The sequence below is a fragment of the Histoplasma capsulatum genome, genomic scaffold (genome assembly GCF_000149585.1).
Source record: "Histoplasma capsulatum NAm1 scaffold_16 genomic scaffold, whole genome shotgun sequence".
NCBI lineage: Eukaryota > Fungi > Ascomycota > Eurotiomycetes > Onygenales > Ajellomycetaceae > Histoplasma > Histoplasma mississippiense.
In genome coordinates, this window is record NW_001813967.1 from 22,808 (window position 1) to 37,045 (window position 14,238).

The following is a 14,238-nucleotide window of genomic DNA, read 5'->3' on the forward strand; positions in this document are numbered from 1 at the left end:
TCAATTTCCGTTCGGAGATATGTGGGAGTGTGTTCAGCCGGTTAGGAATGTGAGGAGACTTGTGAGAAGATCTGCAGCCGCACTTTTCAGACCCGGAAGGGGATGTTCCGCGTCAATGCTAGCTTTGTGGTTTATATTCAGGAAAGAGTCCACATTGCTTGTCGTTGGATTTGGCTTCGCAGCAGATTTTCCATTAAGATGTTGATTATCATCCACAGCATTGCTCATAGAGGACGGTAAAAGGTCCTGGCACGCGGATCGGACTATTGATGCCAAGGGCGTTACACCAGGTTTTATGATGGATGGACCAATAATAGGAAGCAGAGTATTTAACACTTTGTAAACGGCAATGCGTATGTGAATATTGCTATATTCGGCTTCAAATATCCAAAGGGTTTGCTCAAGACAACTTTGGGCAATCGAGATGCTTCCTAGGCCCAATCTTTCGACGATAGTGCGCAAAAGATCTAGAACTGCAATGTGAAGCCGGGGTAACTCAGCCCAAAGGCTCTCCCTTTCCTCCCGGCCAACTTCGGGATTTAAATCTGTCACACATTGTGAGGCGTCCTCTGATGAGGGGGATGTCACTGAGACTAAACGACTGGATAAATCAAGTATGGATCCTAATGGAATTGCCACTGTGGAGCTAGTTTGCATTGAAACGAATTCAGTAAGCAACTTCAAAAGGTTTTCTAACTTCTCAGTACCAGCGTATATACCTTGCCAGGTTGGAGACCCAAGCGCGTCGGGGTGACCATCTCCAACCGGGTGATCGTAATTTTTTGGTCTAGATGGGCGGCGGAAGGTGGTATCAACAGACTCCCACTGTTCCACAACACCTCGGAACAAGTGATCACTTGTCTGATGTACGGACGATATTGTAGACCTACAAGCCTTAAGCCATTCTTCTCCGCCAGTATTCTTTGGTGCACATTGATGTAGGGTGATGAAGAGCCGTTGGGCCAGGCGTATGCCCGACCTTGATAATGAACCAGAAACGCCAAACGGCGCAATGAGGGGCAATATCAGGCCATGGATTTGCGACGAAAATGGACGAAAAATGGTAGGATGATGGGGGAGCAACTCGAGAAATACACGCAGAACGGTGTCAAGCAATGGATTAATTCTTTTCAGTTGTCTCGCTTGCCCATCTATTGGTTTCACAGAAACCAAATTCAAACAAGATGTAATAAAAGTGGGCAGCGACGGTGTGGTTATTTCTCGCACCAAGGTTTGGTATGGATAAGTCAATCGGAATATGCGCGTCAAAGTAATGAGGGAGAGCTTTTTAGTTGACAGAGGATCGGATCTCTGTGCCTGAGTTGTTAGCATATCTCAATGAGTAGGATCAGGGGAGGAGAAACCAAATAAAAAGAATGAAACGCACCCCTAGAATACCTAGAAGGCCCCGAACCCAAGCTTCGCAGCCACGGAGAATCTCCCATTGTCCCGCTTCTATCATTGCCTTAACAAGTATAACTCCAGTCCACCGCCCTTCAACGCTCTGATCTCCTAAGAGATTTGTGATGCGGGTTTTCAATTTTTGCACCAGCAATGCATTGTCTGACTCCCTTGAAGCTTTTTTCTGACTTTGAGGCACCGATAATATACTTCCACAATCAGCGACAGCTGTCGCAACGTAGGTCGCAATCGAGGGAAGCTCCTTCACTGGCGTTGTCAGTAAGCGGTGAGTCGCTGCTCGGATGCAAATCGGAGCTGCCATGGTGGGCGGCACCGGCGCTGAAACTAGAAGCTGAATCGCCTCAGATGTTTGAGGCGGCAGCTAACGAGGTATTTCGTATCAATTCATATTGGGCGTGTACGGGGCTGGCTGCCAGTCCACAAATTCAAGTGACCAAGAACTTTTTTTGCCGAGATTTGGACCAAGGTCTGTTGCCGCCGCGTTGCGTCAGCGCTTAACCCGCCAAGCAACGGCTAACCACCCTGCGGCAAAGGCTTTACGCGCAAGAGTCTGTAGCAACCTCAGGTGTTGTGTTCTGGCTGTACCTTTGTCCTGGGATCTCGGCAAAACTGCGTTTGATTGGATCTACTGACCATGTTGTTGATGTGGTGACTGTCCCATCCGCTTACCTTGACACAACCATGACCGTACGTCACCTTTGCCTTCAATTGAGGAGTATTAATCCACACCCTATAACCGGAAGTATGTGTAATGGGACTTACAGGGTGGGCCATGTAGGGTCGAACTCCCGAGAAGGGGCAGAGCTATATTGAGGCTTCGGTAACGGCCAGATGCAACGACAGTTGGAATGACGTCCCAGATTTCGTTCGAAAAATCGAGAAGCATTGCCCGGAGCGAAGATGTACGATTCGTGTATTACCCTGAATCCCTACGACAAGATCACTGACACCCAAGTTCTCTATTAGGCCTAATAGAGGTTGCGCGTACCGAGTACCATGTCGTAAGCTACTTGAACAAGCGACCTAACACTGCCTCCACCGGCTCAGGATCTACAGAGACAAAGCTCCATGATCTGATACCAGGATTGCTCTCTGTGATGGAAGAGGAAGGGAGCCTGCCACAAGATGTTTTCCAAGCTCAAGTGTGTTTGGGCTGGTTGCACTGGACGCTATCTGAGCCTGCATTGGCATCCTCTCGCCTGCCCAAAGATTTTGATGTGACACTGCGGAGGCTGTTCGGTGATGAACAGGTCCTATCGCCCTGGACAGAGGTCTGCATTATAAAAGGGGGATATATGAAGGGTATGTAACCCTTATATTCTAGTACTACATTACGATACTCAAATAGCATACTGTTTTCATAGGCGCAGCACAGGCATTGGTTTCAGGGCCTGAAGATGCGATACGCACTTTCAAATTGGTATTCCCTTGGATCTCTGCTCCGTCTTCGACCTCCCCGTCAAATCCGCAATTTCTATTCTGGTCTGAACAGCTATTAGCCAGAGCCGCACTCCTTGCAAGCGAAGCCGCATCGGAAGGGCCTCTGGCAAATGAACAAACGGCTGAGTTTGCCCTGAAGGCGTTTCGGCTTTGGGCGGCCCACCGTAACGTACAACAAGGTGATCCAGCGTGGGATGTTGTAAGCACTGCTCCAGCCAGCCCAGGGTCAAGAGCTTCGATATGGAAAGCCTATTACACCTACTTATCATCGACTTTGTACCAAGTAGCTTATACTTCTCCGTCAGAAAGCCAGAGGCGTGTTCAACTAACAACGGAAATCCGTCGTGTGGAGGCTATTTGTGAAAATATTGTGATTAAAAACACCACATTTCCAAAGGCAGAGGTCAAAAACACGGAAGTTGAAGCGTGGGTAGAACAGTTCATTCAAAATTGGGAGGTCCTTTGTGGGTCAGGGTGGCGGGACGGCGATTTTGGGGAAGGCGGTCAGGATGCTTTTTCTCGCAACGTTCTCGATGTGGGTTTTTGTCCCAAGAGTGTCACTTTCATTATTCTAACTCCCTTCTACTTAGATGCTGTATCGAGCAGCTACCGTGACATTTCATTCTACCCTCATTCTTCGCCGCCTTTTCCATGTTCACGCAGCCTTAGCTGAGTTTAACCTCGCGATCAAAGCACTGGAAACATACATTGATCTCACCACTAGCGCAAAAGCGCGGGCAAAAAAATCTCCGGAGGCTGCTGGTGAGCTGGAGGATAATGAGACATTTGCCCTCACTCTTTCTGAGGGAATAACCATGCTATCCTGCTTCGGCTCCTACAAGGAAGCGGAAAAAGCAAAGGAATTAACCGATATGCTGCAGAAATTATTGGACGAGCTGGTTTGTAACAAGTCGACCACCAACTCAACCAAGCCACCAGTTTCAGAAGAGCGAACGGCAATTTTTTCCCATGGCGAAACTTTGTCTCCCACGACATTTTCAATCGCATATCGCGCAATCGGAATTGGCCTGGCGAATTGGGCAAGATGGACTCCGATAAATGAAGCGCGAACTGACATCCAAACCGATGGTATAGCTGCTCTTGAAAGATCACTAACTTTCGGGTCACCAGAGGAAACAGATGTGGCATCGACGTTCGCACTTGCGCTCCTCCTTGCAGAAACTAGGGATATTAATGGCGCAATTGATTGTGTCCGGGCAGCTTTATTGTCAGCGCAATCCGTGGACTCAGGCGCACAAGGACAATCACACTGGGTCAGCATCAAGGAGCGAGATCTCGTGCCTCTATGGCACTTGCTCGCTCTCCTACTAAGCGCAAAACAGGATTTCGAGGCTGCGAATAAAACCTGTATCGCCGCTTTTAACAGCGTTCCAAGCGTCAATTTTCTCCATGGACCAGTTGAAAAGCTTTCCCAACATAAGAAGCAAGACTCTGGAGAGAAAGCTGCCCATTGGCTTTCAGCCGCCGCCATCGAAGAGAGTAGAGGCACACCCAACGAAATGGAAGCTCGTGAAAAGGAGAGCATCGTTGAATTACGAATTACCCAGCTCAAGCTTCTGGAAATACTGCACGGACCAGAATATGCACTAAACCAGTCTGAGGAACTCCTCAGTCTTTACGGGCGTTTGTTTACGGATCTCGAGTTTGATAGGAAAAATGATCCAAAGCGATCGGATAATCTCATCCCTCCTAAGAGTTCAGCGGGAACAACTCGAAGCTTCCGCGGCAGTATTTTTGGTCGAAGGAAGAGTGTTAAATATGTGGAGAAAGCCAGTTCTTTTAGAATTGAACCCAATATGACACCTAGAGTACCATCAACTTCGTCCGGAGGTGTTTCTATTGATCCAGACGCACCGACGATTCAAGTTACGGATGAGGATCGGCCGGCGTCAAGCGAGCATCCGCATCCAGTCGGTACCGGTGGCTCTACTCAGCATAGAATTCATCGGCGGGACGGTAGTATGAAATCTATACGACCACACAGCTTAGATAGAACAGCTCGCTCAACTCGCCCAAATACAATAAAAAAAAACAAACGCCAAAATGCTGGGGAAAACTTACCGATATGCGGTGATGTATTGCCTCAAGCAGATCGCTCCGAGGATCCTCCATCCCCAAGTCATGCATTGACACGCAATGGAAGCCATAAAACGCCCAACGAAGAGTCCATTTCCTCCTGTTGCCCGAAAAGTAGCCTACTCCGATGGGGCCAACTTTCACGAAGCGTTCGCTTCGACTCCCCCACACGCGCACTCACTCGGTTTCCAAAAGTTCAAACGCAAATTCACGCCCATGGCTTGCTGATAAAAATATGGTTGTTCATCGCAGGGCTTTATCGACATGCAGCGCTTTTTGAAGACGCGCTGGAAGCCTGCAACGAGGCGTCAGAACAAGCCAGGTGCGTAGAATCACTCATTGCAGGACAAGAGTCTTCAGCTAGAGCATTCGCCGATTCCGGTTGGGGAGGAACAAAGAGTTCCGATGAGCTTTGGGGGGACGTGTATGCTGAAAGAGGACGCCTCGCTCTAGCAACAGCGCGGCCCTATGATGCGATCGATCATTTTGAAGACGCCCTTATGTACTATCCGGATCACATTTCAGCTACAGTTGGCCTGGCTAACCTCCTTCTTGATATTTATGACCAAACATTACCTCTCGAGAAATCCGAACCTGACCTAGACACCAACACGCCTGGTGTGTCTCTGTTATCATATTCGTCAAAGTTTGAAGCGAGCCCCAAACCGCACGATGGCGAAACTACCCAGGGCAGCGGTGGCCCCTCCCCATCACAAGAAAGCACACCCGAAGCTCTAGATCGGCTTGCCGCACGCGATAGGGCTTATGGCCTTTTATCCGCGTTGACAAAACTCGGAAGTGCGTGGGATAATTCTGAAGCGTGGTTTGCTTTGTCAAGAGCTTATGAGCAAAGCGGCCAAATAAATAAGGCTAAAAAGGTCCTTTGGTGGTGTGTGGAGCTTGAGGATAGACGACCTATCCGGCATTGGTGGAACGTTGGGTCTGGGGGATATGTTCTATAAGCTACTGTGGTAAATGTATACCAGCATGAGCTTAGTCAAAAATTGGAAATTCATGTCACCAAACCAATTTTGTCCTTCAACCAATTGTTCTTATTCTTATTCCTTACATATCTTGTTCTCTTCCTTGTGTACAAGAATACCCCCACCACATACTCTAAACGACATATATCTCATGAAACCGCTTATTTGGCCTGTGGTGATAGTTCGGCGGCGATTAATTTCTTCTTTTCGTGCTCAAAAAGCACGGTACCGATGTCGCCCTTATATTGTCCATATCCTCTTATAGAAAAATATCGTTGTGCTTCTCTCAAAAACTCTATTCAATGTGAATAAACTATCACATTTTATTCTATAGGCATAGAGAAGGGGATATATGTACAGTGCAATAGTCGCCGCCAACCACCGCCCTTCAAATCCAGGACCGTGCGAAAGAAGCCACCAATGGAAGAGCCTTTTCCATTTAAACCGATCACACATTTATCTGGGTACTGCAACGGGCTTCCAAGCAGAATATTTCGGCCTCACGCTGCATAGTAGGGTTATTGTAAGTATAACTGTTCTGAAGGTTACTCCCATATCGACGGGGAAGAAAGGGGCGGACTCACGTGGAATATGGTTTGTACGCGCCACGAGTTAGGGTCATAGTTGGTCGGTGCTCCGGCAGTTCCCATGATCGCACGCCGGCTTGCAAGATTGCATCTTGAGTTGGAGGCTTGTCGACCATATAGGCTAACCATGCGTGCCTAGAAAGTAAGAGAGCCAAAACGTAAGAACTCCATTATAGTGCCGGGAGCTTCCTAATCAATAGGAAGTTCAAGAGTATGATTGAGGACAAATTAGCATACCAGCCAACATCAATTTGGGATGCGTCGAATTCTTTCTGTGTATAGTCGACCCAGCGCGTTCGAACTAGAATGGGAGGAAATTTAGTTTCTGCGCCCAAATGATGTTGCAAATGTACTAACGCGGTAGCTCTTCCATATTCTCATAATATTTGTTTCCGTATCGGTCTGTAGCTATCAACGTCCCAGCTTTGGTATCGCCTATTCCATTGTGTTAGCCATATTCTCGTCAGGCACAAATTCGGGCTGGGGCACTGACCAATATACTATTATCCAGTGCCAAAATATAGGTGAGCATGTCATTAAGTCAAACAATCGGATGATCGAGAGGCAGAAAAGAACTTGAATTGAACCGTACCTGCATTTGGTGGCCATATTCCTGTTGAAAGTGCATGAGGTTAGTATCAGCAATTGCACGCAGGAAAATGGAGGACGAACTTTGAAGCCAATCCGCCACAAGTTGCGGGCGGTACGGAGTATTGTCGACATCTTGAGGGTTACAAAGGGTATATGCCGTTGACAATGTTCTAGTCAAATTGTCGGAGTTGCTTTATGTTGGCGAGACTCGATGTCATTTCGCCAAAAGAGGCTTAGCGCCTAAATAAGTCTCCAGGCAAGTTATACGTTGAAATATTTGAAGATAGTAAGTACTAGTAGCTACTCAAGACTTCATATTCCTGACCAATTGAGGGATCATGAATTCAATTGGAATTTCTTTCGCTTCCTCTTTACGATGATCAAACATATTGGGCTTCAAACACTTCGTTCCTCCTGCCGCAGAACTTCCATCACACCTTGGCGTTCTGTCCGCAAGTTCGCTTCTCATCCATACCAGACACAATCCACGTCCTCTCCAGCGTCGCCCCTTGGTGTGATAACTGCTGAGCTAGACAATATTGCTCCTAGGTTTGAAATACAGCCATCCCAGATTAGCATCTTAGACTCTCCCGCTAACTTCTACGACACTCTGAAAGTAAGTACGCTATACTGCCTGCGCTCAGCCAGTTCATAATGGCATTTTCTAAAGCTACTACTTCCTTCCACAGGATAAAATTCGAAATGCCAAAAAAAGAATATATCTTTCAACTCTATATATTGGCAAGACGGAATTCGAGCTCATCGAAACCATAAATGAAAGCCTGCGTCGAAACTCCAAGCTCCAGGTCTCGATTCTGACGGATGCTCTACGGGGTACTCGGGAAAGCCCAAAGCAATCTTGTGCGTCCCTTTTAGCGTCCCTAGTCGCAGAACATGGTCCGGATCGCGTGGAGATACGGATGTTTCACACCCCTAACCTTACCGGGCTAAAAAAAAAATACGTGCCGAGGAGAATAAATGAAGGATGGGGCCTACAGCATATGAAGCTATACGGAATCGATGATGAAATCATATTATCCGGGTGTGAGACCACTTTTCTGATTTATGTACAAGTGTGGCTTTTTCCTAACACATCTCTGCCAGAGCAAACCTCTCAAACGACTACTTCACCAACCGATTAGACAGATATCATGTCTTTAACTCAAAACCACTAGCGGACTATTACTCCCGAATCCATCATTCAGTATGTAGCCTCAGCTTCCTAGTCCTCCCAGACTCGGAGGATAAAACGGGATATGCTCTCTCCTGGCCAGCGTCTAATGGTACTCCATCACCGCTTGATGACCCGGAAAACTTCATTTCATATGCATCCACCATTTTGGTACCCTTAATAAAACCATCGAAATATAGCCCTCTACCACCGCCGGCGTCATCTAAGCCCACCTTTGTCTATCCGGTGGCGCAGTTCAGTCCACTATTAAAACCTGATGAATCCACCGAATATCCTGCGGTGACAACAATCCTCAGCCTCCTTTCCAGCTCACCTTCCTTAGCAAACTCCAGCTGGCTTTTTACAGCAGGTTACTTCAACATTCACCCTGTCCTATCGTCCCTCTTGATATCCAGCACATCTTCAGGAGCAACGGTCATATCTTCAACTCAAGGCACTGTCGTAACCGCTTCTCCCTGGGCGAATGGATTTTACGGCTCTGCTGGTGTATCAGGAATGCTGCCAGCAGCATACACCCATCTGTCGGCAAGATTTCTGGATCGTGTTGCAGAAGCTCAAAAAACTAACTCAATTCAACTGAAGGAATGGCGACGCGGCACCGTCGGACAACCAGGAGGATGGACCTATCATGCCAAAGGTCTCTGGATAACTCTTCCCGAAAAAAAACACCCGAACATCACCTTTGTAGGGAGTAGCAACTATACAAAGAGAAGTTACAGTCTTGATTTAGAGGTCGGAGCGGTCGTAGTGACGTCCGACGAATCTCTGACACGGAGATTGTCAGAGGAGACAGAGTGGTTACAGAAGGACGCCACTGCCTTGTCCAGGGACGATCTGAGAAAGGTTGAGAGGAGGGTTGGATGGAATGTACGATTAGCTATGTGGATTGTGGAAAAGGTTGGAGGGGCATTGTAGATTAATATAGACAAGATGGACTTCATCTCGCGAGCATTGTACAACTGTACAGTACGAAATCCTTTGAAGGCGTTATTATGTTATTATAGACATTGAAGGACCGAATATAAAATATGGTTTGGTTTATCAAAGTCAATAATTGTTCGCCCGAACTTTTTCTATTCCTCGGGAAGCCTGCTTGACCCATTTTATCTATGCCAATTTGCTGAACATTATTTATAAAATATCCTCAACGGCCGAATATACGCACCGATTAGTAGACAAAACGCCTTAAATATGATCCGAACATGCAATCATTAGCTCGAGTCAAGAAATGACAACCAAAATCATAAGGGTATTCCCCTATACTTTCCCAGGTAATCTCGCCGGTCCCAGACCCTGTCGAATCTCGTCGAGCATCCGAATTCCGACGACCTCATTTCCATTCTTTCCCCTCTTCCCCTTCGGCCCTTTCCTTTTAGCATGCACGCCACGATCATCCCACCCATCCAAGAACCCATCCATAATCTGATTGAAGTCTGACCGAAGCGGTGTCCCACCGCTAACCAGACTTGGTATTTCAGAGACCGTTGACATCCCACTGACCACAGACATGTCATCGGCCATGCTAGAGCCATCGTAGTCCTCGCCTTGTTCATCGACCGCATAGAGCGCTTCGATTCTCTCGAACCTATCGTCGAGAAGACGGTGGCCCTCAGTTCGCGCGAGAGATGATGAGGTCATCGAGTACGCAGAGGGGTTGGTGAGAGCCCCCTTGCGTTTTTTTCTGCGGATGGGGGTCCCGCCAGCGGTGAACATTGTAGATGCCACGGTTCCAGCATGTAACACGGAGACGGTTTCTCTCTGTGTAGAGGTTGCGGAGGGCTTGGATTTCATATCTTTCTTGTACTGGGCGAAATTTCGAAGCCAGTCTCCCTCTCCGGCAGCTGTGTCTGGGATGTGCTCATCGTCTACAGGTCCTTTCGCGGGTGGTGTAGCAGCTTTGGTGCTTACACTTGGTTGTTTTGATGCCTTTTCCGTTGCGTCTGATTCCCAGCCTTCGTCGTCATCTTCAATATGGGTATCCCTCCATTCACTTGCATCTACTTCAGCATCTATCCCACCTTGCACCAGAGACTCAAAAAAGTCACCATCTTCGTCACCATCAACAAATGCATCGTCCTCAAGGGCTTCCAGGGTTTCTCTTAGTCGAGGATCCATATCTGGTTGAAATCCAGCAATCGCATCTGGGACATCTTGTTGGTCTTGATATGTTTGTTTCCGAGAATATGTTGAAGCCGTGGAAAGCGCATCGTGATGGCGAACCGACGCAAGATCCTCTACATCATCAAGCGAAGTTTCCTTCAATGCCTCCTCAAGCCTCATGCCTTTGATCTTCCCTTTCCCCTTCACCGGCGTCGCTTCAACAAAATGTGACTGTCCACTCCCATCACCGCCCAAGTCCCGCAAATGCTGCATATTATCGTATTGGGAATCATCGTAATATATCCCATAGTTCGCCGCTTCACTTCATCTTGCGTATCTGGGCGCCTGCAAATTCCTTCTCGAGTTCCGACAGTACCTTGGAAGCTCTGAAGGTTTCAAAGATGATTCCGTTGTTGGAGTACCGGATATCTTGTGAAGGATTCTATCGTCCGCGTCTGGGTCGTGTATTAAAGGGTCATTTTGCGACCTGTGGAAAAGCTGATAGGTGGTGGCAGACTTTTTATCACTAGAGACGGATAAGAAAAGGAACTCCGTGTTAGCTAGCCCTGCCAAACACCATGAGCTGGATGGGAACAAGTCTGTGATCTTACATCCATTGCCTCCGTGGAGGCATTTTGTCATCACAAGCCACTAAAAGCAATGAAGGCGGGATTCGAGGTTTCGTTGAAATGTCGTAAGTATCCCCTTTCTCTTTGGCGCGAGGTATTAATCTTTTTTACTCTTGGGCGCTCGGGTGGGGATAGAATAAAAATCCCTTATCTTTTATAATACAATCACGTGATATCAACCAACCACCTGGCTGACAGTTAAATATAAGTTAAATATCACTTCAACTAATTTACCCCTTCCTCATTGTCGGCGTTGTCCAAATAATTCGTCGTCAAATTGGCGTTGAGTTGATTCAATTCTGCTAATATTCACAGTTCGAATATCGCTATCAACGTTTCCAGCCGGGAACTACAAAGGAATCTACGAAAAAACATTGATTCATTCCTCTTTTAATCCGCGAGGTTATTTCGTCTTCTGGCCATCTTCCAGCAAACGAAAATATCGAAAAAAAAATTGCTTCGACAGCTGTGATTTGCGAACTCAGAGCATCCTATCTTGATACATCCTCTTCATTCCACTATAAGCTGTCCAATGCGATGAGGACCCTCTACCAAACGCAACTTGGACAAACGGCTACCATTATGCTTAACTTCTCTCGTGTTCGGGATTTCCCTCATTCAAAAAGCTCTTGGTTGCTATTTCGAATCATATCGTTATCTTGAGGCTTTCGCAATGTTTTCGGGATGAACCCGAGGTTAGGAAGCTTTTGCCTCTGCCCTCCTGTCATTCTGCGGGTAATTTGGTCGGTCAACAATAAATCTCAAGTTCTTACTTGCGATTTTTAGCTTCCGAGATTCAGTTTAAATCTGCGCATGTATAACTTAGCACGATATATCATTATTGCTAAAAAGCAAACTCGTGCTCATTTCTATGCCTCAGAATACGGGATTTGCCTCAAACCATGCAATTGGTATGGATCCATCCGTCCGTTGGTTTGGAGTGATCAAACACTTGAATGTACGTACCCCTATAAATATCTCCATGAATCCCACTCTCCCCTACCTGTCTATGCAAAAACTTCACCGTTCCCATAACAATCATCCAGCTGATGATAGCATACTTTAAACCCTACCTTACTAGGCACCACGTAGAACCGCGATTTTCTCAAAGATCAAAGCCCTTCTGCCCAAGTGAAAGCAAAATATTTCCATTACTTGATCTCACCAACAGGTTCTGAAATAGGATTGCCGAGCCCCCAAGATAATTAGATAATTTTGCGAATATATTTGAGCAGACAAACATACTATTTTATTATACGCCTGCCGGTGCATATATCAGAACACTTTGAAAACTTCTCTTCTCAGGTATTCGCTTCCATTTTGGGGGGGCACACCACTCCCGACTATGTCTTTACAAGATGGGAAGCTTGGAATGAAGGAAGCCTCTGAGTTGAGTTCAGCCGAAATCGTGACGAGCCAAAAAGCCACAAGACGTCACCCAATGAGCAATACCCCTACCCAAAAAGATGATGTACAGCTGAAGGGCAGTGGAAACAATACGGATGGTACCGCCCCGCCAATTTCGGATAATGGAAGTGACGCAGCTACGACTCACGCCAGAGTCCTCAGTCATCCGCGGAAAAAAGGGCCTCCTCCAGCCCCAGAAACACCGAACACAACCCCTAAATACCCAGATGGGATCCAGTTTGACGGCCGAGGAGCGAGGGCCTTCAATGCGATGTTGAGCGGTAGGACAGGAACCACAATCCACTCATATGGCTGGAGTCGCCCACTGAGGAGGAACAGTTCCAGCAGCAAAAATGACGCTACCCAGACGAAACCCGCGCGGTAAGAAGTACCAATCGACCTAGCAGTAGTAATGCCACGGTGGGACAATTACCCAGGAATGAATAACCTGAAATTCTATTGGGAATAGCAGCTTTTTGAGATCAAGATTGGACAAAGTTGGAATGAAGTTGGGCCAGAATGGTATAACACTTGTTTATCCTCAGATTTTTATTGAAGCTAATAGTTTGGAATCTCTAATTATTACAAACCGTTATCCTTGTCTACATTGTCCGTTGCACGCGTTTATTGCAACTTGAAATTTCAAAGCAGTCTAGCAAAGCTCTGTGAGGTGGATGAATATCAGAAGCAATCATTGTTTTCATATGCCATGAAGTTAACTTGGGATGGGATAATAGTCTAGATGTATGTACATGTACATGTCAACGAGCATAATTCAGAATCAATATCAATGGAATCGAGCCAGGCTCAAAGACCAAGCATAAATGCAAATATCTCATTGCCACCACCATTTTAGGTCTAGCGTTCATCCGTTTATATAGCAGAGCAAAAATATTTGAATTAATTAGGGGACATGTGCATATTTGAAGAAAGGTAAAAGACGATGAAATGGTAAACTTCCCCTCCACTACGTATACCCAGCCATCTAATAGAAATCTTCTTCCCCTCCCTTAGCTCTTAGCTTCTTCCTTTGTTCGATCGCTTTTCTCTTCCCACCCTTGAAATGCTTCTTTCCAACCCTCTGAACCTCTGAATCACCAATCCCATTTGCTAATGCTGCCATCATTCTTTGGTTCTGAAGAGCACCTTGTTCAGTGTATTGATAACTGAAGGGCATCTTAACGTGCTCTGCGCCTCCCGAGCCGACGGCTGAGAAAAATCCGTTGTCGAGGTTCCGCGCGCGGGCACCCTGAGGATGAGAAACTGCAGAGGATGAGATCGGCAAAATCTCACAATTTATATCGGTATCGTTGTCATGGTGACCAGACGATTCATCAAGATCGGAGAGGGGCGATACTGTCCCTTGACTAAGGAAAGCCTCTCGTCTTTTTGGCGGTAGATGGGAAATATCATATAATTCTCGATTGAACTCTGCTGGGTCAATGGGGTGCTTTCCGGCTTCAATGGCGCATTCAGAGGTAGGTGGAGGGTGACAGAACAGGAGCTTCCCGCTAACATAGTCTTTTTAATATGTATCTTGCAGCGCGGGATTCATCGGGCTGGCCGAGACCAGTGGTGGAAAAACCTCGGGCGCGCGCAAACGCACGAAGAACCTCAGAAGCGGTGGGAATTTCCGGTTCCTCCCTTCTTCGAGAGGTCGCATATTGATTTTCCACCCATATACAGCTTCCAAAAGGGTTTTGGAATACGCTGGGCCACAACTGCCGGTTTGGACCCAGGAATTCACGCAGCTGGGTCGATTGGAAGAACCGCCATTGATGACAAGCTTC

The 14,238-nt window shown here is 46.9% G+C and overlaps 7 protein-coding genes across 7 annotated transcripts in view; 2 read left to right on the forward strand and 5 right to left on the reverse strand.

Moving 5' to 3' along the window:
* Positions 1–33: 33 nt before the first annotated feature.
* HCAG_09037 (predicted protein) lies at positions 34–1,723 on the reverse strand (the record flags this gene model as incomplete). Its single annotated transcript, XM_001535954.1, has 3 exons — positions 34–638; positions 720–1,284; positions 1,388–1,723. 3 exons carry the CDS (start codon positions 1,721–1,723, stop codon positions 34–36), a joined length of 1,506 nt encoding a protein of 501 aa, XP_001536004.1.
* A 380-nt stretch (positions 1,724–2,103) lies between these two features.
* On the forward strand, positions 2,104–5,921 carry HCAG_09038 (predicted protein; the record flags this gene model as incomplete). The annotated part of the gene is made up of 5 exons (XM_001535955.1): positions 2,104–2,109; positions 2,201–2,324; positions 2,389–2,724; positions 2,787–3,397; positions 3,453–5,921. 5 exons carry the CDS (start codon positions 2,104–2,106, stop codon positions 5,919–5,921), a joined length of 3,546 nt encoding a protein of 1,181 aa, XP_001536005.1.
* Positions 5,922–6,398: 477 nt separating this feature from the next.
* HCAG_09039 (NADH-ubiquinone oxidoreductase subunit B17.2) lies at positions 6,399–7,252 on the reverse strand (the record flags this gene model as incomplete). The annotated part of the gene is made up of 7 exons (XM_001535956.1): positions 6,399–6,447; positions 6,527–6,664; positions 6,767–6,830; positions 6,887–6,964; positions 7,023–7,029; positions 7,122–7,142; positions 7,202–7,252. The coding sequence occupies 7 exons, from the start codon at positions 7,250–7,252 to the stop codon at positions 6,399–6,401; spliced, it is 408 nt and encodes a 135-aa protein (XP_001536006.1).
* Positions 7,253–8,317: 1,065 nt separating this feature from the next.
* Positions 8,318–8,731, reverse strand: HCAG_09040 (conserved hypothetical protein; the record flags this gene model as incomplete). The annotated part of the gene is made up of 3 exons (XM_001535957.1): positions 8,318–8,514; positions 8,626–8,648; positions 8,679–8,731. 3 exons carry the CDS (start codon positions 8,729–8,731, stop codon positions 8,318–8,320), a joined length of 273 nt encoding a protein of 90 aa, XP_001536007.1.
* Positions 8,732–9,569: 838 nt separating this feature from the next.
* HCAG_09041 (conserved hypothetical protein) lies at positions 9,570–11,046 on the reverse strand (the record flags this gene model as incomplete). The annotated part of the gene is made up of 3 exons (XM_001535958.1): positions 9,570–10,650; positions 10,789–10,938; positions 11,024–11,046. The coding sequence occupies 3 exons, from the start codon at positions 11,044–11,046 to the stop codon at positions 9,570–9,572; spliced, it is 1,254 nt and encodes a 417-aa protein (XP_001536008.1).
* A 1,367-nt stretch (positions 11,047–12,413) lies between these two features.
* HCAG_09042 (predicted protein) lies at positions 12,414–12,833 on the forward strand (the record flags this gene model as incomplete). The annotated part of the gene is made up of 1 exon (XM_001535959.1): positions 12,414–12,833. One exon carries the CDS (start codon positions 12,414–12,416, stop codon positions 12,831–12,833), a length of 420 nt encoding a protein of 139 aa, XP_001536009.1.
* Positions 12,834–13,433: 600 nt separating this feature from the next.
* Positions 13,434–14,238, reverse strand: part of HCAG_09043 (conserved hypothetical protein) — a gene marked incomplete at both ends in the record, with an annotated part of 2,075 nt that continues 1,270 nt past the window's right edge. Inside the window, 2 exons of the mRNA XM_001535960.1 lie at positions 13,434–13,711; positions 13,742–13,959. Of these exons, the coding sequence (XP_001536010.1) occupies positions 13,434–13,711; positions 13,742–13,959 (496 nt within the window). The remainder of the gene's footprint in view (positions 13,712–13,741; positions 13,960–14,238) is intronic.